The 24383-nt window shown below is 43.3% G+C and overlaps 1 protein-coding gene across 2 annotated transcripts in view; it reads right to left on the bottom strand.

Annotated features, from left to right (window-relative positions):
- Positions 1-24383, bottom strand: part of LOC126235722 (chitin deacetylase 1) — a 44606-nt gene that overhangs the window by 12616 nt on the left and 7607 nt on the right. The window contains exons 2-6 of one of the 2 annotated variants that reach the window (XM_049944493.1): positions 21574-21712; positions 15363-15475; positions 14229-14378; positions 4317-4432; positions 1535-1771 (exon numbers count right to left, since the gene is read on the bottom strand). In XM_049944493.1, the coding sequence (XP_049800450.1) occupies positions 1535-1771; positions 4317-4432; positions 14229-14378; positions 15363-15475; positions 21574-21712 (755 nt within the window). Of the gene's footprint in view, positions 1-1534; positions 1772-4316; positions 4433-14228; positions 14379-15362; positions 15476-16851; positions 16983-21573; positions 21713-24383 lie in introns of both variants that reach the window. The other variant, XM_049944492.1, reaches the window with a different exon arrangement.

Genomic DNA, 24383 nt, shown 5'->3' with positions numbered 1-24383 from the left:
AAAAGAAGCACTCCATCTGCAGGCCACAAGTGGCCCATAGGGATCATCCGACTGCCGTGTCATCCTCAGCTGAGGATGCGGATAGGAGGGGCTTGTGGTCAGCACACCGCTCTCCCGGTCGAACGATCACTAAAACACTGAGCTCGTATTTAGGAGGAGCAAGGTTTAGCTCTCCCCGTCTGATCAAACAAATTTAGGTTTTCATGGTTACCCTAAATCACTTCTAGGGAAAGGTTCTTTTGAGCAGGCCACGGCCCGTTTCCTTCGACATCCTTGTCCAGGCGAGCAAGCGCCCCATCTGTCACGACCTAGTTGTCACCAGGCGGTGAACTAGAGAGTACCGACAGTGTGAAGACGGACACGACGTATTTTGATAGGCGCAGTCCACAAACACATCATTTATGAGCTCCCTGGCTGGTATAACCTTCTGAGTTGTTATACCGCGTCATATTCCTCTTGAAACTTTCGAAAGGCCTGAAGAAAATACGCCGCCGCCCAAGAATTAGGAAGGTTCTACCGTCAGTGTCAACGACCACGAGAGCCCTCGGATTTACATATATACACGGTGTTCCTTCTAAGTACCGTCAGGCGCATATTCTCTTGTGTTCCGGCAGATATTTGCAATTTCGTTTCTGCAAGGTCCAGCTGGAGTCAGTCCAATCAAATACTGCTTTTTAAGTCTTTTACGCGATGCCCATAGTCGATTGAAACCGTAGGTTTGTTTCTGTTACAAACAAAATGCTTTCTAAAGCGGAATTTAACGTGCCCATTCGATAGAGCGATCCAAAATATTAATCTCGTGCGATATTTGTTTTATCAGTATCTATTAACAGGGACGGTAAAACAGGAAGAATAACCAGTACCCCAGCGGCTACCGCCGTGCAGCAGCGCTGGTCAGTCGCTGTGTGAGTACTGACTGTTCTCCGTGTGTGCTGTCCCTGTTAATACATGCCGATGAAACAAAACTCGCACTAAAATAATTCTGCACCGCTCTAGCGAATGCGCGCGTAAAATTCTGCTTTCCGTCGATAATGGCCTTCGCATGAAAACTTTGATGAGCAATATTTGTTAGGGATGACTCCACATAGACACTGAAAAAACGAAATTGCAAATGCCTGCCGAAACACCAGACAAAATGCGCCTGACAACTCCTAGGAGGGACAACCTGTATAATCTTTCTTGTTGTTACTAGTATAATTTGTTCCTATTTAAAAACTATTTTTTCGTAGCAGACTTGGCGCCATATTTCATGGGCAGTTATGGAGTCAGCAGCCTTTATCTCTTTCTTTATTTTTGAAATAGTAATTACCTGCAGAAATTAAGGAAGAAATTTACGTCAGCGAAATTAAGATGTATCTTATCTGTTGCCTTGACTCAAATTAGCGCATATCGGGGAGTATACTACCCTCTATCTTGTTTTTTTCGTGATCTGAACCTGTGAACCCATAGAGAAAACGTTTCTGCACGTTGCAGCAGATGGCGACAGGTTAAGGTGTCAGCTGTGGTAGGACACTAAAGACAAGAGCCCTCGTACCTGAGTCCAGTAATTGGGGTCATCCTTGTGAGTGAGCGAGAAGACGCCGATCTCGTGGCCACGGCGGTGCAAGTCCTGCACGGCCGAGTAGTTGGTGTACTTGTGCGAGACGAAGAACGTGCCACGGATCTGGCAACCGTTCGGGTTGTTGCGCTGGCCGTTGAAGACCTCCTCGTACAGGTCGATGTTGTCCACGTTGACGGCACCGTTGAACGTCAGTGTGATCATCTGTGGCACCTGCAACAAGAGAGGACGATGATATTGGACAGGACGTTATTGTCAACATTTTCAAAACACGTCTTCTAAGAGACGTTGTTTCACATGCTGGCAGAAACAGTTTATCAACTATGTATACGGAAATGAAAATGTACATGCAACTACGTTCCGGTATCCAGGTTGAAGGAGATCAGATGGCATTGTTTTTAATCTGTTTTGTTCTTAGAATCATGTAGATAGTTCAAGTTGGAAGTAGGATGTAGTGGTAAAGCATCCGCATTTAGAATTTTCAACAACTTACGGAAATTCAGCCAGGTAATATTTACAGCGACCACCCTTCAAACAACTTACAGGAATTCAGCCAGGTAATATTTACAGTTGTCGCTGTAAATATTACCTGGCTGAATTCCCATAAGTTGTTTGAAAGACGCACTGTAAATATTACCTGGTGGTTGCTGTAAATATTACCTGGCTGAATTCCTGTAAGTTGTCTGAAAATTGTATACGCCAGAAGAAACTCAGGTCTTGCATTTAGAATGCAAGCAGTTCTCAATGTAAACATATTTGTTAGAACTCTACTCAATATTCTTAAAACTGCGTTAAATTAGATCAGACTTGTCTAATCACTGAAGTTACTCTTTATTATCGAATATTGTATTCTCTGAATAGGGGGCGCAAAAAACTTCCTTCTCCATTGAAGTGTCCTATTCAATGTAATATATCCACTTTAAACTAATTAGAAATTTTTATAAGGTAACTGTTTACAGCTGTCAAATATTTGAAGAAATGCGTCTCTGAGCCATCAGCTGTACAATGATCTTTATTTTCAATAATGCTGTATTTGTACAAGTGATGGCTCAGAGACGCATTTGTTTAAACTAATTATGAAATTATTTGATAAATATAACCTTAGGTACCCTGTAAAATCCCAGAGAATTCCTAAAACACAGAGATGGTTTTTCAGCAAAATGTATATGATTTATGGTGATGGTTTAATCTCATGGTATAAAATTATTTTGTCGTGTGGTTTCAAGAGCAAACCACAGATCTTAATCATCTGCGACGAGTTAGATCCGTGTCACATCGAAGCTCGAACTCAGATAGCTGCTTTTCTAGAGGTTCATCGACTCACTCGAAGTCTCAAGTTTCCGGTATCCCTCCTCTATGCCTTTCAAATATATTCTTCGAAGAGTAAAATAATTTCAATCTCATACAGCCGTACTGTACCACGATTTTCATTGCTCCTGGATCTGTGTTCTGTAGACGCAAATTATCAAATTTACGACCAAATGAATAAGTATTTTCAAAGTCTACATTTGTAAAAAAACTGTATTGGAACAGAAGTATCCTTCTACATTGTGCAAACATTTAGTTTTTGCGCCGGGCAGCACATGAAAGCTGAGCTCTATTGAGATTTTGACTCAATTCAGTTTGCAATTGCACAGCAGTAAGCAACAACAGTTTCACAGGTTGTCTTAACGGATGGGTTTTCGTACCTCAAAACGCCATTGCGCCTTTCTCGGATGCAGAATATTCTTGGCGTCCACTGGGAAAAACCCTACGTCGTGATGCCGTTTCTACAATGTCCCGTGTATATTATGCGATCAAAAGTATGCGGACACACATCATCATCATCTTTTTCTTCGTCGTCATCATCATCATCATCATCAGTGTTGTTTCCTAGGACAGGTATTCACATGTATCTATCTCTCCGTGCTGTCCTTTCATTTCCTACCGTATTTGTTCTCCCATAATTGTGTCCTATCATACTGTCAGCCAACTGGTATCTTCTTCTTCTTCTTCTTCTTCCATTCACCGTTCCTTCCACAGCATCCTTCAGTAAACAATCTCTTCTCATCCAATGTCCAAGCACATTGTGTTTCCTCTTCCTGATTTCCTTTAAAATTTCACTCTCCTCCCTCATTTCTTCTCAACACCTGATTTCTCACCTTGTGTACCCATTTTATCCCTTCCATCCTCCTCCAAATCCACGTCTCAGATGCTTCTATTCTTCTTTCTCTCTCTTTCCTCAGTGTTCATGTCTTTCTTCCGTATAAAACCACGCTCCACATGAAGCACTTCGCCAGTCGCTTCCTCAGGTCCCTGTCAATGCATCCACATAGAAGCCTTCTCTTCTCATTAAATGCCTCCTCTGGAATTGTTATACGTGTTTTCATATTCTTATTACATCTCACTTCGGCCGTAACAATTTCCCAGATATCTGAAAGCACTAGTTTGCTCTATATCTTCCTGTCCTAACTGTGTAGTTGTTACTGTGAAACTGCAAGTCAGTTTGAGTCACAGTTTCCATACAGCTCTGGTTTCATATTTATAACAGTGCTAAAGCTGAAGTACACCAAAATTGCGCCTATGCATCAGTGCGTCCCTCTATGTTTCAATCACTGTTAAACAACAATTCAGATCTGAAACGTGTCTGCTATGGCTTGCGTGCAGAACGTATTGGATATCTTGTGCGTCGCCTTTATCGCCGACATACTCAGCTAAGGCTAGGGAATACGGGCCAGGACAGGCCACATCCCGTGGTGGCTGTAAGCTGGTGACGTACCTGGTTGGGTTCTATGCTGCCGGGGATCCTGGTGCCGTCAGCGGAGCAGAAACAGTCTGGCAGCACGCACTGCGTGGGGTCGCAGTCTGGCGCACGGTTAGGGTCCGTCTCCACGGCTGCGGGAAGAACGCAGAGGCAAACATGTCAGAACCAGAAGCGTGCCAAACTGTTTACAGCGAAGGACAGCAACCAGTAACTCATTCTTATTACTAATAATATGTCTGTAAGCTACGAGCGAAATTAATGCATCTATTCTCAGAAGCCGAGTTTGTATATAAAACGTTTATCGTTAAAATTGAACGTGGAGCTTTGTGATGTGAATTTATTAAGACAAGCAGACGGCATAGGGTCTCTGCATATTTCACGCACAGGCTGAAAAGAACACGCATCGGACAATGCTGAAGCAGCCAGATACGCTTAATAACGTGATTCGTTGTAAAGCACGTCCCATTGAGGCCTCGAGAACACAGAAACGAGCCTGTGGTCCGTCTGTTCAAATGTGTGTGACATCTTATGGAACTTAACTGCTAAGGTCATCAGTCCCTAAGCTTACACACTACTTAACCTAAATTATCCTAAGGACAAACACACAAACCCATGCCCGAGGGAGGACTCGAACCTCCGCCGGGACCAGGTCCGTCTGTTATTTATACGACGACTAAGGCAACGGACTTGGGGCTTTGCGTGTGTGCACTGAGCCGTCCGGATTCTCGCCTACAACCTACAGTCGATTACTGGCCTTGGTTCGAGTCTTGTAGTTAAGGACTCAATACGGAACATTTGTTTCTGTTGTGTCCTTAATACTAGTTATTTTTTTCTAGCGAGAAAATGATGTAATTATTTTATTTATAGAATAATTTACAGTTGGTCATGGCCTTCTTTTTGAAAATAAGGATACAGTCAGATAGTAAATTCAAGTGTTAACAGTGAAACTTTTCTCAAAATATAATTGGGAAGTGTGCAGACTGTGGATATACTACCGCATCGAAATCGTCGTTTGCTTGTAACGGTATTGTAACATGTCTGGAAGAGAAGTGATGGGGTGGGAGAAAAGTGATGAGTACCACTCATCACGAACGGCTCCGACTTGTCGTCCAAGGACAAACACTTCTAGTTGGTTCAAATGGCTCTGAGCACTATGGGACTTAACACCTGAGGTCATCAGTCCCCTAGAACTTAGAACTACTTAAACCTAACTAACCTAAGGACATCACACACATCCATGCCCGAAGCAGGATTAGAACCTGCGACCGTAGCGGTCGCGCGGTTCCAGACTGAAGCGCCTAGAACCGCTCGGCCACACCGGCTGGCAAACACTTCTAGTCATCGTTTTAAGGACCCTACACGCCTTCAATTTAACTGCGCAGTTTATCACATCGTCATGACTGAGCGATAAGCTCTAAGGGACAGCGCAGATAGCTGTGTAATTCGGACAGGCAGTACACTTGCGTGGAGGCTAGTCATTTGCGACGATAGACTGTGCAGTTCCCTCCAGTTCGCAAAGTCTTGTCGTCGTAAGTCTCCTGAACATCAACCTGTTACTGTCATTACCGTCACATCTGCATCTACATTTCGAAAGCGACTTTACGATGTCTGGTAGAGCTTACTTCTAGTTCCCCTATCCACCTCCCCCGTTATACGTTCCATTCGCCAATAAAAATCGTAGGTATACACACTTAATTTCACTGATTTTCTCGTCGTGGTCATTTTACGAGATGCAAGTGGGAGAGCAATATTTAGCTCTACTACTCCTGGGACGTACGCTGTCGGAATTTTAACAGTTAACCTCTCTGTGGTGCAAAACGCTTCAAGGGGAAAAAAAAGAAATGAAAACATATATGTACTTTTAGCTATTGGAATTTTCCTGAACTTTAATACATACACTGTGTTATATGTATGCGCTGTGTCCGTTCTAGCGAACATGTGCGAAATAACAGACACCGTGCATTCACTTAATCGTTTATCCTCGATGGGCAACGAATCCACTAGCTTCTCTGCGGATGCACAATTACGTCCACCCTCTTGCGGGAAAGGCAAAGTAGCGAGCATAGAGGACATGGTCGGCCTATAGGCAGGCTTGAACCAAGGACCTCTGGTCCCGCAGCTGCTCACGCTAACCCCGGGACCACAGCGCTCCTGAGCTCACAGTATCCTTGATGTTGCCTATCTTGCGCAGTAGTCCTACTCAGTTTGTATATTTTGCTTATTTTTTTCATAGTTCCACACAACGTCTTCCTGTTTTTCCGATTGATCTGTGTTCAGTTTTTCAAGGCCTATCCACTGTGCCAACTTATAACTAAATCTGAGGGGGGTGCGATGGGGAGGTTCCCTAGTCAGATGTTAAGTCCCATAGTGCTCAGAACCATTTGAACCTCAGTGTTTTGCACTAACGGCTTGCTTTGCTATAAGAAATTATGGTTAAATGACAGAGCCTAAGCTACGAAATCGAGGAGGAATTTTGTACGCGTGTGGCGAGAGCAGAGGGGCGTTGGCGCGCGAGCTGACATTCTGCAGGGCCGGCGCGTTGCACAACTCAGCAGCGGCAGCCCGACCGCCGTGCGCGGGCCACGCCCTGGCAGTCACGTTCCGCGGCGCCCCCCCGCCCCCCCCCCCTCAGCCCCCCAGCACGTGATCCGCGCCTGCGCGTATCCGGATACGGCCTGCCTCAAAACACCATTGCGCCTTTCTCGGGTGCAGAATATTCTTGGCGTCCACTGGGAAAAACCCTACGTCGTGATGCCGTTTCTACAATGTCCCGTGTATATTATGCGATCAAAAGTATGCGGATACACATCATCATCTTCATCATCATCATAATCATCATCAGTGTTGTTTCCTAGGACAGGTCTTCACATGTACCACCGAGCGAGGTGGCGCAGTGGTTAGCACACTGGACTCGCATTCGGGAGGACGACGGTTCAATCCTGCGTCCGGCCATCCTGATTTAGGTTTTCCGTGATTTCCCTAAATCGCTCCAGGCAAATGCCGGGATGGTTCCTTTGAAAGGGCACGGCCGACTTCCTTCCCCATCCTTACCTAATCCGATTAGACCGATGACCGCGCAGTTTGGTCTCTTCCCCCAAACAACCCAACCCCCCTCTTCACATGTATCTATCTCTCCATGCTGTCCTGTCATTTCCTACCGCATTCGTTCTCTCATAACTGTGTCCTATCATACATACTGTCAACCAACTGGTATCCTCTGCGTCCTCCTCCTCCTTCTCCTCCTCCTCTTCTTCTTCTTCCGTTCATCGTTCCTACCACAGCATCCATCAGTAAACAATCTCTTCTCATCCAATGTCCAAGCAAACTGTGTTTCCTCTTCTTGATTTCCTTTAAAATTTCCGTCTCCTCCCTCACTTCTTCTCAACACTTCCTGACTTCTAACGTTGTCTACCCATTTTATTCCTTCCAACCTCTTCCAAATCCACATCTCAGATGCTTCTATTCTTCTTTCTTTCCCTTTCCTCGGTGTTCATGTCTTTCTTCCGTATAAAACCACGCTCCACATAAAGCACTTCGCCAGTCTCTTCCTCAGGTCCCTGTCCATGCATCCACATAGAAGCCTTCTCTGCTTGTTAAATGCCTCTTCGCCGGTCGGGGTGGCCGTGCGGTTCTAGGCGCTACTGTCTGGAACCGCGCGACCGCTACCGTCGCAGGTTCGAATCCGGCCTCGGGCATGGATGTGTGTGATGTCCTTAGGTTAGTTAGGTTTAAGTAGTTCTAAATTCTAGGGTACTGATGACCTCAGAAGTTAAGTCCATTAGTGCTCAGAGTCATTTGAACCAAATGCCTCCTCTGCAATTGCTATACGTGTTTTCACATTCTTATTACATCTTACTTCGTCCGTAATAATTTCCCAGATATCTGAAAGCACTAGTTTGCTCTATATCTTCCTGTCCCAACTGTATACTTGTTCTTACTTTTCCTTCACTAATCACTATACAGATTTTCTTTTTCTTATTAATTCTCATTCCGGATTCCTCACAGGTCTTATTTAATTATTTCAATATTCCAGTCACACTTCTTTCGCTCTCTACCAATAACACCATATCATCTGTAAATCGAATACATCCTGTCCTCCTATCACCAACCCGCGCTCCTCTATTTTGTTTCACACATTTCTGAATAATATGCTTCAAATATACGCTAAACAATATTTGGGAGAGAGAGAGCAGCTTACCTCGCTCCCCTTCCAGTTGTACTTTCCTCTGTTGTCTCCTTCCCAATCTGTACTAGATTTTGTGTTGTAGGCATAGATTTTTAATCAACCTTCTACCCCTCCAGTTGACACCATCCTTCTTTCGAATGTCCATTACTTTATTCCACTGTGCTCTATCAAAGGCTTTCTCCAAATCGGTGAAAACAGTGTAAACTTCTCTTCCTCTTTCAATATGTCTCTCGGACACCTAATAGTGGACATTAATATGAGATGCGTGCACCCTTCGCATTCATGGCGGCTTGAACCCTGCTGGGGACACTTTCAATGAGCTGTCTGAATGTCTGTGAAGGAGCGGCAGCCCATTCTTCCTCAAGAGTAGATACCAGAGAAGGTGATAGTGGGCTCTGGGGTCTGGAGCGGAATATACGTTCTAACTCATCGCAAACGTGTTACATCAGGTTCATGTCGAGACTTTAGGAAGGCCAGTCCATTTCAGAAATATTATTGTCCACAAACTATTGTACCACACATGCTACTTTATGACAGGGTGCATTTTCATACTGACTCAAACAGTCTTCGCCTCCAAACGGTTCCTCTACTGCACGCAGTGCACTTTGCTGTGAAATGTGTTCAAATCCTTCAGCTTTCTTAAGCACAATAAGGGGCTCACAACCTAACCATAAAAACACCTCCTTGTTGTAACACTATCTCTTCTGTACTTGACTGTTGCCATTACACAAGATGGCAGCTAACATATTCCAGGCATAATCCAAATCTTTCCATCGGATTGCCACAGGGTATAGCGTGATTCACAACTCCAAGTCACCCGACCGCATTTCTTTTAACTCCCTTCACACAGTTGTTGTGATAAATGGACTGCTGGTAGCACTCTGGACCTCACGAGTGATGTCTTTCTCTGCAGTGCTTGACGGTTCTTGTCCATCAGTACACGAAGGCTGCCCGGTTTTGCTTTAGCGTCTCCACGAGCTCGTCACTAACAGTCGACATGGCCCGCTTTAGAAGCGTTGAAATGTCCCCGATGGATTTGCCTTTCAGGCGATATCCAGTGCCTAGGCCACGTCTCAAGTCGCTGAGCTCAGTTGGCCACCCGTGCTGCTGTTACTGCTTTTCTGCTGACAACGAAAAACTCCTCGCCTCCTTTTATACTGGCGGGCCTGCCTCTGGCGACATCTAGCGGTCAGTTGCGCGTTACACAGGGGTGTCTGGAAATTTTTGATCTCATCATTTATGTGCAAGCCAGTGTTATTCCATTATGGGTATCAAAGGTGTGATACTGCTCCTCAAAACAAAAAACTGTGAAAAAATATATACAGGGTATTTCAAAAAGAATATACCTATTACAAAGTATTATTTTGTCCAAAGTATCGATCGCTGCGCCTCCGCTCAGCTAGAGGAGAAACGAATACATAGTCTAGTTTATATTAATAGCCGCTAGATGTCAGTTGTCTTCCGTTTTGCTTGGTAAATGTCATATGTTTAAAATGGCTACTCCGCAGCACAAATCATTTTGTGTTCTCGAGTTTGCGAAGTGCAATTCTGTGATTACAGTGCAAAGACGTTTCAGGTTGAGGTACCAAATCGATCCTCCGAATGGGTGGAACATTCGCAGATGGTATCGACAGTTTCTAGACACAGGATGTGTACGTAAAGGAAAGAGTCCTGGCCGCCCCCGTGTTCCTGAAGAAAATGTTGCACGAATTCAAACTGCTTTACAACGTAGTCCTTCAAAATCAACTCTTCGTGCGAGTCGGGCCTGCCTACGACAACGATTTGGCGTGTTTTGAGACGCCGGTTGGTTATGAAGCAGCACGCGTCCTCATGACAAACGCAAACGCGTGGTATTTTGTAACGAGATTCTTGATGCTGTTGACAAAGATAACACTTTCGCGCAACGCATCGTGTTCAGTGATGAAGCGACTTTCCATGTTAGTGGTCAGTTGAACAAACACAATGTTCGAATTTGGGGCCTACATAACCCACAAGCAGCCATTGAACATGCACGAGATTCGCCCAAAGTCAGTGTGTTTTGCGCGATATCCCGATCATCTGTTTACGGCCCATTCTTTGATGGAAACACGGTTAACGGTCAGCAGTATCTCGCTATGTTACAAAGCTGGTTGTTTCAGAGGCTGCACGAAGACAACTTCATTTTTCAACAAGACGGGGCACCCCCTCACTGGATTCGCCAAGTCCATGAATATCTGAATGAAACTCTACAGAGCCGTTGGGTTGGTCGTCAAGGAGCTGGGCCCCACGGTCACCGGATTGGACACCCTCTGGCTTCTTCCTGTGGGGTTTCGTTGAAGACAACGTTTATGTACCAGCACTCCCACAGAACCTGGAAGAGTTGAAGAACCGGATCCGTACTGCCCTAACATCAGTGACGAAGGACATGCTTGCCCGAGTATGGGAGGAATTTGAGTATCGATGCGATATTGTTCGTGTCGCTGATGGAGGACATATTGAACATCTGTAATCTGAACTTGAGAGATTCGTAAATACGTGTGTAAAGTTTGATATTCGTATGTCTTAAAGTTTAATAAATATATGCATTCGAAATACGTATATTCTTTTTGAAACAACCTATATTTTATTTTACATATGTTTGTGGCTGCATCCGAAACAAATTTTCTAAATAACAACAACCTGCAGCAATGGCAGTTGTTAGGTGAATTAAAATAACCTTTCGCTTCGGATTCGCCACTCCCACACATTTTCGGATTTGTAGCCATTTTCAAGTGAGTGGAGTATAATCAGTCAAAAAGACATTTTCAGGTGACAGTCAAAATGTGCATATGGTCATCTTTGTTATACTTCGTTAACATATGGTTATTGACCGGACTTTAAAATTACCAACGTGACAACAAGACTTTCCTGAGCAGCAGTGATGTATCATATAAGAGCTGAACTCTGTCGCTTAGGAATCTTTTTGCATCAGGTTGTTAATTTTAAAGACCAGTAAGCCGCCATTAAACAAAATTTTTACAAAGTTTGACCATACTCACGTTCTGACTGTACCGCAAAAATATTCGTTTGACTGGTCGAACTATTCTCACTTGAAAATGGCGACACATCTTAAATTGTGCAGTAGCGACGAATCCAAAATGAAATAATATTTTAATCCAACTAACAACTACCAGGGTGGCAGATTGCTGTTACTTAGAAAATTTATTTTGGCTGAGGCTACAGTTGCAACAAAAAAAGTATATTTTTATATGGTTATCAAGCAAACGTGCGTTCATCAGAACAGTTTCACCGCCTTTCGATTCCCATCCCAAGATAACATTGGTGGACAGATGTGCGCCTATGTTAGATAGCATTTACAGTGAGCTGTTAACTGTTGCCATTACCGAAATGTTCCACACTCTTATCTTTTCTCATATTCCCAGAGAGTACTACGAAGTCGCTTGAAAATACGAGTACACGCCGTCCCAGTATGGCATTTGTAAGGCGCTAAGCTTGATTTTGAAATGTGGCAGTAATTAATGTAATTTTTATGCTGGAGAAGACTTTAAATGACGTATTAAAACGCTGTAATCGCACTGAGTGCAGTATTTTTGTGAGTCTGATTCCTGTCCCGAACGAGCAAGTATGATTAGAAGCAGACGAAAACGTTGTCGTTGATGAAATGGAGATTGTTCGACATTTCCTGAATACAGAAAATAGCTGGATCTTATCAGTGCTCAAAAAATTCAGAGTTACTACATTTTTCATTGCCCTCTACGTCAGTCCTGGTTACGCAAAAACGAGAATATTTTTAGTAATAACATCGCCGCAGTACAATATGTATCATCTACAGTCTAGAACTTCTTTCAGTTAGTCTGCATTCCGGAATTCGTCAAATAAGGGTTCGACTGTACGAAGATCAGTGAAAACTGAATGCGTCCGCGAATCATCCTTTATTTTGCAGAATAAAAATGATCCCTTCACTTTTGTATTATATTTTGTCTCCAACCAGCTACATTTAATTGTTTTTGACTAATCGTTTCTGTTTTGATATAGAGGCCAATTATTGAAAAACAGTTTGCAGTTTACTACTTCATGTATCTGTCATTTGGGAAGATAAGGGGCTTTCTCGTTACAAAAAGTAACCCTTCAGCTGGTTTATGTATGCTACGAATCAAGGAGCTTTGGAAAATCGTTGGCTTTCTGATGCACAGGATTCAGAAAGACACGCAATTGTGTGGGAAACTGGGGCCTCGCCGGTCTAAAGAACGTGGGTTAGGTAAGAGGTCTTGGAGCTATAGTCGCAGCGTCCATTTATCGGATACATTACTTTTGTCGAACGCGACTTGATTTTTCAGAGTTATTCCATAATACAAGCCCAGATTCACTGGGTGATTGTCAGCTGTACAAAATTTTCTGGTGGTTGCCTTTGCTACTTAACATGGCGGAACCCTTATAAAGATGCAAGGCTCGTCCGCTAAGAGTTTAGTTCAATACTCACAACAGGTTATTTGTTGTTCCATTTCTTGATTGTACACTGTTCCCTTTCACGATTGCACACTGTTCCCTTTCAATATGGTATAGCGGCGTCCATGTAAATGTTTCTTACCACTGTACAATGAGATATCGAAACACTGCTGCGCAAGTTGGCGTTCCGTTTTTCTGCAAGTATGACTGTCGCCTCAGGTCAAGTTTTCTTTCTCAGCGGAAGACTGCGCGGGATTAGCCGAGCGATCTAAGGCACTGCAGTCATGCACTGTGCGGCTGGTCCCGGCGGAGTTTCGACTCCTCCCTCGGGCATGGGTGTGTGTGTTTGTCCTTAGGATAATTTAGGTTAAGTAGTGTGTAAGCTTAGGGACTGACGACCTTAGCAGTTAAGTCCCATAAGATTTCACACATTTTTCAACGGAAGACCGTTGAAGGTCGTTGGACAGCACGAGGGGTACTCAAATGAAAACCTTAAAAGTGTAATTCAGAATCAACATTGGTCTGTAAGTCGGCAGGTCTTTTACCAATGATGTAAGGAATGTCCTACAGGCTGCAGCATACTGCCACTCCAGCAACCGCCGATGACCTGCACTTTGATACTCTGCCACAGCTGTCATACTCACCAGACTTCATGCCGAGTGAGTACCACATGTCTGGATCACTCAAAGAGGCGGAAAGAAATTTCGTTCCGATGAAGAGTGAAGAGGTGCAATAGGAGGCGCACGAGTGGCTGCAGACGCGACCAACAGGAATTTTTTTGTTTTAATCCGTGCGTACTTCCTAATGTTGGATGACGTTTGTTGAGTAACAGGGAGAATATGTAGAAAAATGAAACACTTGTGTTTCTCTGCCTCGTGATGACTGGGTGTTGTGTGATGTCCTTAGGTTAGTTAGGTTTAAGTAGTTCTAAGTTCTAGGGGACTGATGACCATAGATGTTAAGTCCCATAGTGCTCAGAGCCATTTGAACCATTTTTTTGTTCCACTGATGTCCAATAAAAATTTTTCAAAAATATTTCAGGTTTTCATTTGACACCCCTCGTACATTTTGGAGATCGTGATAAGTGTCTGCTCAATACTGCTTTTATAGCTCAATCACACTTATACTTTAAATGAGAAACAAAGACAGGAAGACAAGCTAAAAAAAAGTGTTTAATGCGTTATGAATCTCAGACTGACGTATTTTAAGTACGAAGATTCTATTTCTGCTGCAAATGGCTATTGGAGCCTTTGATTCACTTCACTGTATGTTCTGTGATTTTAGTGCGACAAATGTGAAGACGCTGAAGTACTTACTGCAGGCGTTCTCGTCGGACTCATCCTTGCAGTCCGGCTTGTCGTTACAGAAGAGTTCCTTCTCGATGCACTCGCCGTTGCCACAGGACAGCTTGCCTTCGGGGCACACTGGCTCGTCCGTCTTGAGGATGGGCAGAACCTTACGCGGCTCTGCAGATACAGGGAACACCGTTTGTAGAGGGGCGTCGTGGTCCACGGGCAGTTTTGGAGAGTAAGTTGTCCGGGAATTGTGGGGTACAGGGAGCGGAAAGTCGAGTTATCGGCGGTTAGAGACACGCAACAGGCAACAGAAGAGGGGAAGGGCAGACACAAACACAGAAACAGACACAGTCAAGAGAGACACACATTTCAGAGCGAGGCTGGCTCGCCGCGAAGGCCACGTATTATCAAGCATTGAAATTTGAGAAAAAATCACTGTAGCAACAGTCAAGAAAATAAACAGTGAAAAATGCGCCAACAGAGTGATGGCGAAAAAGAAATTTTAATATTTAAAACAAAGATTGAGGCTGTGTGAACAGTATAAAGAAAATAAGTTCTATCTAATACGAAGTGATAATTCTACTTAGAAAACACAAAAAAATTGTTATATTTTCGTTGTTACGTGTTAGTCGTTAGTTCAGTATTCCCATTTCCTATTCATACTACTAAAGATATTAAAAAACGCTAACAACCAGTTTCAAAGTACGTATTTACCAAAGAGCTATTCTTACATAAGCAGTCTAAGATAGTACAGACTACACCCAAAGATTAACTGCTGAGTTCATTCACTACTCAACACAGCAAGTAATGGCGTCGAGAGGTAGTGTTGTTATTGTAGACGTGCAGAAGACAAGGCGAGTGAGGGGAAAATGAGATAAGGTGTAGAGTTGAAAAGAGCATGCAAAGGGGTGAGGAGCCAAAGGATCCAAACTACAGGGAAATAGTTCAAAATCAAGATAACCTAAGTAAGAAAAATACTACATCACAGTGGGTTCCATGCACAAAACTGAATCCGTTTACATTTTTTTCATTTTCTACAATCCAAACCAAATACTTTTACTAGCTTTTCTCAGTCGGTCAATAGAAAGCGACCTTATTGGTGCACCTCTGCCGGACCGTCACCCCAACGGATGTTGGCATTTCCCAGAAACTTACTCTCGAGCTGGTTACAGTTCTGCACTTTACCCTTCCAATCGCAAGTTTGCTTTTCAACGTCGAAAGCCAATCCGGAGGGGCAACTGATTTGCTTTATACCAGACTTTGTGCACCTGATAAACAAAATAACAAAAAAGACCTTATTATTAAGTTAAAATGCGACGGCGCAAAATGCCACTGGATACGTCACCTATTTCTGGCAGGGCCTACATATACGTTTTCGCTTTCATCGCATTAAATGTCACCTACTCACGTTTGATAATATCAGTCGTAATTGGGGACAAAGTTTCTCAGGTGAGAGGTCAAAATTTTTTGTCCTTGTCCTATGATTAATTAAATGATCCATTAAGAGAAACACGACTTAACTTGTGGAGAGTAACATTATTATCAGCGTGAACTTCAGCAAATGATTACTAAAGTATGCAGGGTATTTGGAAATTCCCGTTACAAACATTTAGAACTTTTAGAGGGCAGTGAGTACATAATATTTTGAATAGGAGCCCATGTTCGGAAACGTACCGTTTCCGTGCTACAGCCGTTTGAAAACATGTTTGCTAGGCTGGTATGCAACGGGGTAGTCATGGTTTGGGTTGGTTGTGTCGGATCGGCTGCTGTCATTTGACATTATCCCCTCTGGCCTGGTTCGAGCCTCATTGCGTGTCTATGAGTGTTAGAGCAACACGGTTGAGTATCTTTTTGCAGTAGTACTCCGATATGATCCTTCTGAATGGCAAAGCTCACGGTAACGGAGGAGCTGCTCGGCCGCCTTTGTCAAGATCATTCTCCACAAAGTCGGACTCCGTCGCATACCCTTTTTGCCGCAATTACACAACGGCTTCGAGAAAGGGTACCCTCAGCGTTAACAGGCGTTACTGTGGTGTTCTGAGACACCGCACACCCGAACTGGAAGAGGTCACGGAGCATCACATTGAAGATAACCCGTCAACGAATAGACGATCACTTGTTTTGGAATTGCAAAACAAGTGATGTACTGTAATCAGTTACTTGCAAAAGTAGTCTCGTTGCCAACATGTTTTCAAATGGTTGTGGCACGGAAACGTCACATTTCCGGAAATGGGATCCAACTCAAAATATCATCTACTCACTCCCCTCTACAAGCCCTACAAGTTTGTACCTGGAATGTCTTAATGACACGTTCCTGTGGTTGTACGTTTATATAACCATAGTCTTGAAACTACAGCTCTAGCTGTTTTCTTTGTAAATTGTTGCATTTCCTTCATAAGTTCATTACATAACAGTGTGCAAACGACTGGCACGCCTTTTACTCGAAGGTCTTGTTGCATAAACGGCTCTACGACAGTTACGGTGTTTCATTATATACACACGCCGAGTACCGTTTATTAAATCAAAAAACCAGAATATCAACATCGCCCTTTAGAAGGCAGACGCCATATTCCTCAGAGTTGTAATTGGTGAGTATCTGTAGCATTTTGCGTCTCTGATTGACATACAGGTAAATCATACTTACTTTCTACCCTATCACAGTTTTTAACATTGGTTCTCCAATCACATGTTTGTCGCTCAATATCAAAAGCTAATCCGTTAGGGCACCTGACGGACGCCAGGCGCGTAATGCCGTTCTCTCCCGCTTGGTCGCACCTGGGAGCAGAACACAAGTTTCACTCACTTAGCGGGCGCTGCTCCTCGCCTCGCGACTTGCGCCTCGGCCACAACGGGACACCTGCGGTCAGTCAAGTTTCCTCCGCCACGCGCTCCACATACATGCGCGGTACACTTTGTGTGGCGGGGAACTTTCTTCCGTCACAAGACAAGAATCCCTTAGTTGGAATAACTCTTCGACTTTGAGAGTTACTTTTATATATATATAAAACTGACATGGTACACGCAAGAGCGCTAGTAACACTTTTTTGGGAGTTCCTAGCCGCCGCATGTTGTCCCGTTGTGAACTGCGCTCGCCAACGGAAGCTTTGAGGATCGCTTTTGCCACGGAGTCACCACAAATTTCTCGGAGAATCAGGGTTACTTCGTGTCTATGGTGTTACCGACTCATTGATTCATGAAATCAGGTATTCAATAGAATACTGTTAAAATGTAATAAATATGGGAGCATTCATTATAGTGGAGTTTTTGTATCTGAAAGGGACATGAGACTGTAAATTCACTTGCTGTCCGAGTGTCAGACCAGACTAACTTGAAATGAGGACCTTTCAGTTCTGGAGGGGAGGTCCAATCTGTCTTTAGTAAAATCCTATCAATTTAGCATTTTGCCATACGGCAACAGCCCATGGCATATTGTGCCTCTCCCTTCAGATCCCTGACACAAGATGGTATACCCCGAATGCCTACCGTATCTGTGTGTCTTCCTCTTTCGGTAACCGTTACCAGGTCGTAATACAGGGTGACCCAAAAGTCCGTTAACATTTGAAAATTCAGTACTTCGCGGAATAATGCAGGAGAGAGGTAAAATCGACGCACGTGCTTGAGACGACATGGCTTTTTATTGAAACCAAAAAAAGTCCACAAAATGGTCAACAGGTGGCGCTTCATATGATATAAAATCAATAATTATCATAACAATTGACTTTTAGCAAAGAGGACGTTCTTTATGACGAATGCCCAACATGTCGGCCGTCATTCATCAACGGTACCTGCAGTCGAAGGCAGTGTTGTAAACAGCACTGAAAAGCATGTCAGCAGGTATGGTGAGAAATTGCCGTCGGATGTTGTCTTTTGTCATCCCTAATGATGTCGGGCGATCGCTGTAGACGTGCGACTTCAGGTAACCCCACAACAAATACACAGATTGAGGTCTGGGGACCTGGGAGGCCAAACATGGCGGACGTGGAGGCTCAGCACGCGAACCTCAGCAGACATTTTGCACAGATCTTTCACACGTGTAGCACTAAGAGGTGGAGCACCATCCTTCGTAAAAATCGTTCCTTTCAGCAGGTGTTTGTCAGCCAGCGTAGGGATGATCTGACTGTCTCTCTCACTACAACTCATTTTATACACGATTCTCATGGGGTGTCACTGATGTGTTGTTGACCAGCGCCATCGGTTGACCAGTTTTTGCAGTCGTTTTTGGTTTCAATAAAATCCCCAGTGTCCTTCTTGCAAGCGTGTTAATTTTTACCACTCTACCTATATTATTCCGTGAATTTGTGCGTTTTCAAATGTTAACGGACTTTCGGGTCACCCTCTACTTCTCTGTCTGGTTCTCTTTCTGGTACATTTATTCTAGCTGTTCGATTTTCTCACGGTACTTTCTAGTTTCGTAAGTCCTATCACTTAGCCCCAAACCGCGGCATGCTGTTGTGCCTTCCCATTCACATACCCGTATCTGTGTATCTTAATGACCTATCGATTGTCAGTGATTCCTGCTCAGAGACTGCTGACAGTGCAGGTAATGCGTCACTCGGACCGTCGGGAACAGATTACTGGATGCTGGATTGAGATCTCGAGTTGCCTCGCGTCGTTCAGCGCTGTCACCACAAGACAGACTAAAGAGCCTTGTATGGTGAAGAGGCAGAGTCAGCTGGGACATTGAATAGATCCTGTGGTGTTCAAAGAACAGTGTCGCTTATGTTTGTGGTCACGTGTCAGCAGACGACCTGGTCAAAGGTCACAGGAAGCAGCAGCTCTCGAGAGCTCCAACTCTACAAACTCATGTAAGCACGTTGTGGGGAGCTGTCGCATACGACAACAGGACCGATACAGTAATTATTGACATGAGGCTGAATGATCACCAGCATGTGACGAGAATGGTAAACCCTATAGTCATATCTGTAGCGACCAGGATACCAAACGGAATATTCCAACAAGACAATGCAAGACTCAGCACTGCAGTTCTCAGTACAGAAGCTCTGAGAGTTGTTCGGATCTTTGACTCGCATTCCTAGCTCCTAGTCTATCCCCCATAGAGCGTGTCTGGGACGCGATGGGAAGACTATACTTTCGTAGTAGCCTCCAGGCAGGGGGGAGGGGGGGGGTTCATGAACTGACACAATATGGCAAAAATTTCGTCAAGATTCCTGTTACGACATGGATATCTCAACAAATTTTGATAGTTATTGAACTGGTGATTCATAGTGTAACATTTACCATTCACGTCAATGTTTGCAGCTTCCCTCACTCTTTGGAAGAACTAGGAGTAAAGAGAAAAACTAGCCCTGCCAGGCACATGCAATGCACTTGTCATCGTACGTTTTCTACACTTCTGAAATCGATTACAGGAGCAAATTTTCAATCGTAGCTTGGAATATGATTCTTGACAAAGCTGTAAACATTGCAGTGGCTGGACTTTCTACAAGTAATGCCCCACTTTATGTAGGAGCAAGACGACCAGAGTTTTTATCTGCAGTTTTGTGGAGCAGACTTCACCCTTTGTTTCTTTTGCTACCGGGGAAGGGAAAGTCGCATTCTTTGTTAACGTTTCCCTGTTGCGCAACTTAATGCCGCTACGTGCATTCCACACAGGCTGCAGCCTGCTATAACCCCCGACATTTCGTTTGAGGTTTGTCCGGAGCGACCGCTGTCAAGATTTCGCCATATTTTACACTGTAATTAGTTATATTGGCGTTGTAACTAAATACGACTATTGGGGCTGTATAAAGCGCTACTTTTTTCATACCAAGATCGATGTGGAAGCCATCGCGATCTCAGCTTTACTGGCAATAAGGCTTCCTTGATTGTATTCTTGTTTGACGTGTGTATGGCAACCGAAAGAAAATCAAGTCAGTCTGATGAAGGACACTGAAAACTAAATTCACATATTTTATCTACTGTAAGACTATCTTGTGGTTGCGATAATAATGCGATTATGCACTGTATTACGAATGTCATTCGATAAATAATGCCACATTTTTACAGGCGTTAATGAATATTAGAACATCTCCTTTTAGGAGCTTCAAATCTCTGGTTCATTTTGTACATCTGCGTAGTTTTCAACAATTTCGAAAACTGGCAGAGCAAAGTGATGTCAACGTGAGGCACTCATTGCTGTAATTGAATTCTTGTTTACGAAAAAAGAAGCCGTGGTGAACAAACATAAACGTTTGTGTGCAGTGTGTGCCTGAGGCACAATTGACAGGAATACTGTTGGTCGGTGGGTAAAGAGAGTTAAAGTGCCAGGAATTGTAGACACTGAGCTCCATGATCGGCCACATTCTGGACGTCCACCACGGCTTCTGCCCCCGAAGTGTTGAATCGCTGGATGCCGTTATTAGTGCAGACAACTGACTCTATAACTATCGGTGAGCATTGGAAGTGCGTATGCAATGACTGGATACTCAAAGGTGTGTTCAAGGTGGGTGTCACGAATGCTCACGACCCATCACAAGATTCAAAGAGAAGCTATTTCATCTTTACTGTTGGAGCAGTTCATAGCCAATGAAGATGCCCTTCTGTCACGGATCGACACAGGTGACGAAACCTGGGTGCATCACTTTAAGCTTTTACCAACGGGGAATAAGTGCTCTTATTGAACGCTAGCGTAAAACCATTGAATGTAGAACCTATGTAGAAAAACAGTGCATGTAAAAGGAATATTGACTGATATTTCCTTTAATTCTAATTCTTACGAACAAATATGTTCCGAGAAAATTGTGAGGCATTATTTACTGAACGATTTTTGTATGTAGTGCTAAGATGGAACATTTTCATGTTTTGTACGTACTAACAGGTCGAGAAATTTGTGGTAACCGCCATAACACAAATATTTTTGGGAAAAGCAAGAGACATCTTCATAGACAAACAAACGAAGAAGTATCGCAGATGTGGCACTCCGTTTGGATTTTGTACCAATGTGAGAGAAAGAGAAAAACAGATTTACACTTTTTACACACTTTAAAAGAAACATACTGAAGTTAACACATTTGCTGTAATTTTTAGCAGGATGGTATATGATAACGAGATATTTTATAATACTACATGCTCTATAAACAGACAGAATTAACTGTTTTTTTCATTAATTGTCTTTTCGTACTAGGTACCACATTACTAGTAAATTACACAGATGAAGCTCCGAAGATACTAATACGTAATCGAAACTATTCTACCTATTTGAGCTGTTTATGTGATGACTTTTTTCTTGTAAATAATAAAGCTCTCGTTTACTCGATTTTTATGTGCAAATTGCTTAAAAATTGAAACGTGCAGCAGCGCTATGCTTTCCACGGCCAGAATCATTCATCGTACAGGTAGTAAGTAATAGCTTAGCCGCCGCCTCTACCTGACGACGTCTCTGCAGTCTCCGTCAGTGCTAAGACGGAAGTACTCGTCGGGTGGCCTCTGGTCGCACAGCTCGTCGATGGACTGATCGTCGGCTTCAGCGCCGTCATCCTGTCGACGTACTCTCGTCAGTGCAGTAGCTGTAACACAGAGAGGAACACACAGTCAGGGAAAGCTGTATAGTTAGAGACACGAGCGTTTTCTTGCAGTCATTGATACCTTTGGTCAACGAAGTCTCTAACATTTTCTTTACGTGGGGTACCACAGCTACACAGTTTCAAAACTACATTCCATCTCGGCTGTTTTCAACATAAGTACATTTTATTACATCTTGCACGATTGGAAGCTTTCGGTCTTATAGGCCGTTTTTGAGCGCAGCAAGTGTCGATGTGATGCACAGTGACCCTGTTATTAATGGGCGATATAGTTGATCAGAAAGTGAGCAAATAACGTACAAACGTCAGAATTGAAACTGAATGCATTGTGCGTGCAGCAGTAGTCATCTTCACAGCTAATTCCACACTATAGGATACTAAATCTGCTCGCTTTCGTTGTCGTACACCACCACTAACAACCACCATGAAATTTGGAACCACAATGTATGTGGCCAGCAGGAGTACTGTGAAAGGAGGAACACATTCTTATGTCTTCATTTCCAGTCTATGATCGCAATTGCATCCTCACACTTAATTTTATTTCTGACGGTATCTGTCTGGAGAGCGGCCTTGTACGGAAGTGAAAGGTGGACGATAAACAGTTCAGAGAAGAATAGAGTTGAAGCATTTGAAATGTGGTACTATAAAAGAATGCTGAAGATTAGATGAGTAGATTGAATAATTTATGATGAGGTACTGAAACGAATTGGAGAAAAAAGAAATTTATGGTACAACTTGACTAAAAGAACGGATTGGTGGATAGCACACTTCCTGATGAATCATTGAATTATCTGCTCGGTAACGAAGGGAAGTGTGGGGTAAAAATTGTAATGGGAGACAGGCGTTCAGGCGAATTCAGGTTGAAAAGACTTGCTCAGAATCGACTAGCCTGGAGAGCTTCATCGATCCAGTCTTTGAAGATCGTAACAACAATCCTTTTAATAGTCTTTTTGGCTCTGTCCGAGGACAATATTTTGTGACTATAGTCTGGAAGTAAAGAAAGAAATTCCTGTATTTCCTGAACTACTATGTCCACAAATGTGATTAAGAATACATTTTACTACTTATCATCATCGGAGCGTTTGTGGGGAGTCAGAGAGAGATGTCTGTATTGTATGGAGCGGCTAAACCGATGGATGATGGTTTGTGACATCATAGTGAACGTTCTGTGTCCTTACAATGATAAGTGTAATGACGATCAGGTGCGGCGTGCATGCGAGTATGTGCATCATGTATTCCTGATCACAGTGTGCATAATGATTCCATCATGGGAACCTGTTCCTAAGGAGTATTCAAATTCAAATTGGCGGGTCTCTGGTGAATGTGTCCATAGAGAATAATTCCATGGTTTTCAGTTGTAGCACAGTTTTTGGAAGGAAAAACCCTTTGCTTCAATCACAGTATGTGAAGAGCGATACGGACTGTTTATTCAGTGTCGATAAAAGAGAGGTGTGTGACAGCGTTTAACGACTTGTCGACATCGAGGTTGACAGAGCAGCTGTTCATTTGGAGAAAGACTCTGATGAGAAAGGAAGAGTAGCAGTAGTCCCGTACTCGTCTCAAATGATTTAGGGGAACCACGAAAAAAAAAAGTCAGTTTGACTCGACTGGCATTTGTTTACGAGTTCTGTGTGAGTGCTTGAATCTTTATAACGGAATGGTCATTTTCATTTCTGATGTTATTTCTCTGGGATGAGGCTAGATCTGCTTTAGTGAGTAATATCAGTTCGGCTTTTGGTGTTGGCGTCAATATCAAGTAGCGCTTTTCTAGAGTCACAGGATCATGATTTACCAAAATCGCGATAACAGCCTGAATCAAAATCAACATGTGAAGTAAAACTGTTTTCTACTTAGCTGCACTCCCCAGAAATCGAGTGTAAATATAAGTAAACAACATCTTTCCAGTAATTCTCGTTTCTAATCTGGGGTGTATTTTAGAATATGGCTTGAGGCTTACTGCCTTTGAGTCGACGGGATGTATTGTAAATCAAATGGAAAAATAATCTTCCTCGTTCTAGATTCAGACTACTGATGTATGAAAGTGCCTACCCAAAAGTCTGCTATCCTAATTATAACGAGTAAGTTAAAAGAGAATTTATCACAAATTTGACGAGGAAAGAATGAGTCAAGAAGATAACAACAGCAAATTTAACTAAGAACGAAAAATCGCAATTTCTATTCGGAACGCTTTCGCTCTTTCTCTTTAGTTTATTCTGAGTTTAGAGTTCCATATCAATCAAGATAGTTATACTCCTTCACTGAGCCGTTTCTACCTTATCCTTGAGGGAAGGTGATTAATGTGCGACATAGGTTTGCAGAAATGGAAATAATGTTAACTGAGTGCTTCTGGATGGAGTTAATGGGAGAGGCGAAACGTGGAGCCACTCCAGAAACCACTTTTATGTGGTCATCAGTCATCTGACTGTTTTGATGCGGACTGTCACTTGTTCCTCTCCTGTGTCAAACTCTTCATCTCAGGTAAGCACTTACATACAGTGCCTTGAATTATTTATCGGATATATTTCAGTCTCTGTCTTCTCCTACAGTTTACCTGCTACAGCTCCCTCTAGCACCGTGGAAGTTATTCCTTGGTGTCTTAACACATAACCTATCATCCTGTCCCTTTTTCTTGTCAGTGTTTTCCACGTGTTCCCAT

This window comes from Schistocerca nitens, chromosome 2, assembly GCF_023898315.1.
Source record: "Schistocerca nitens isolate TAMUIC-IGC-003100 chromosome 2, iqSchNite1.1, whole genome shotgun sequence".
NCBI lineage: Eukaryota > Metazoa > Arthropoda > Insecta > Orthoptera > Acrididae > Schistocerca > Schistocerca nitens.
The sequence above is the reverse complement of the archived record's forward strand: the minus strand, read 5'-3'. Positions and strand labels throughout refer to the sequence as shown.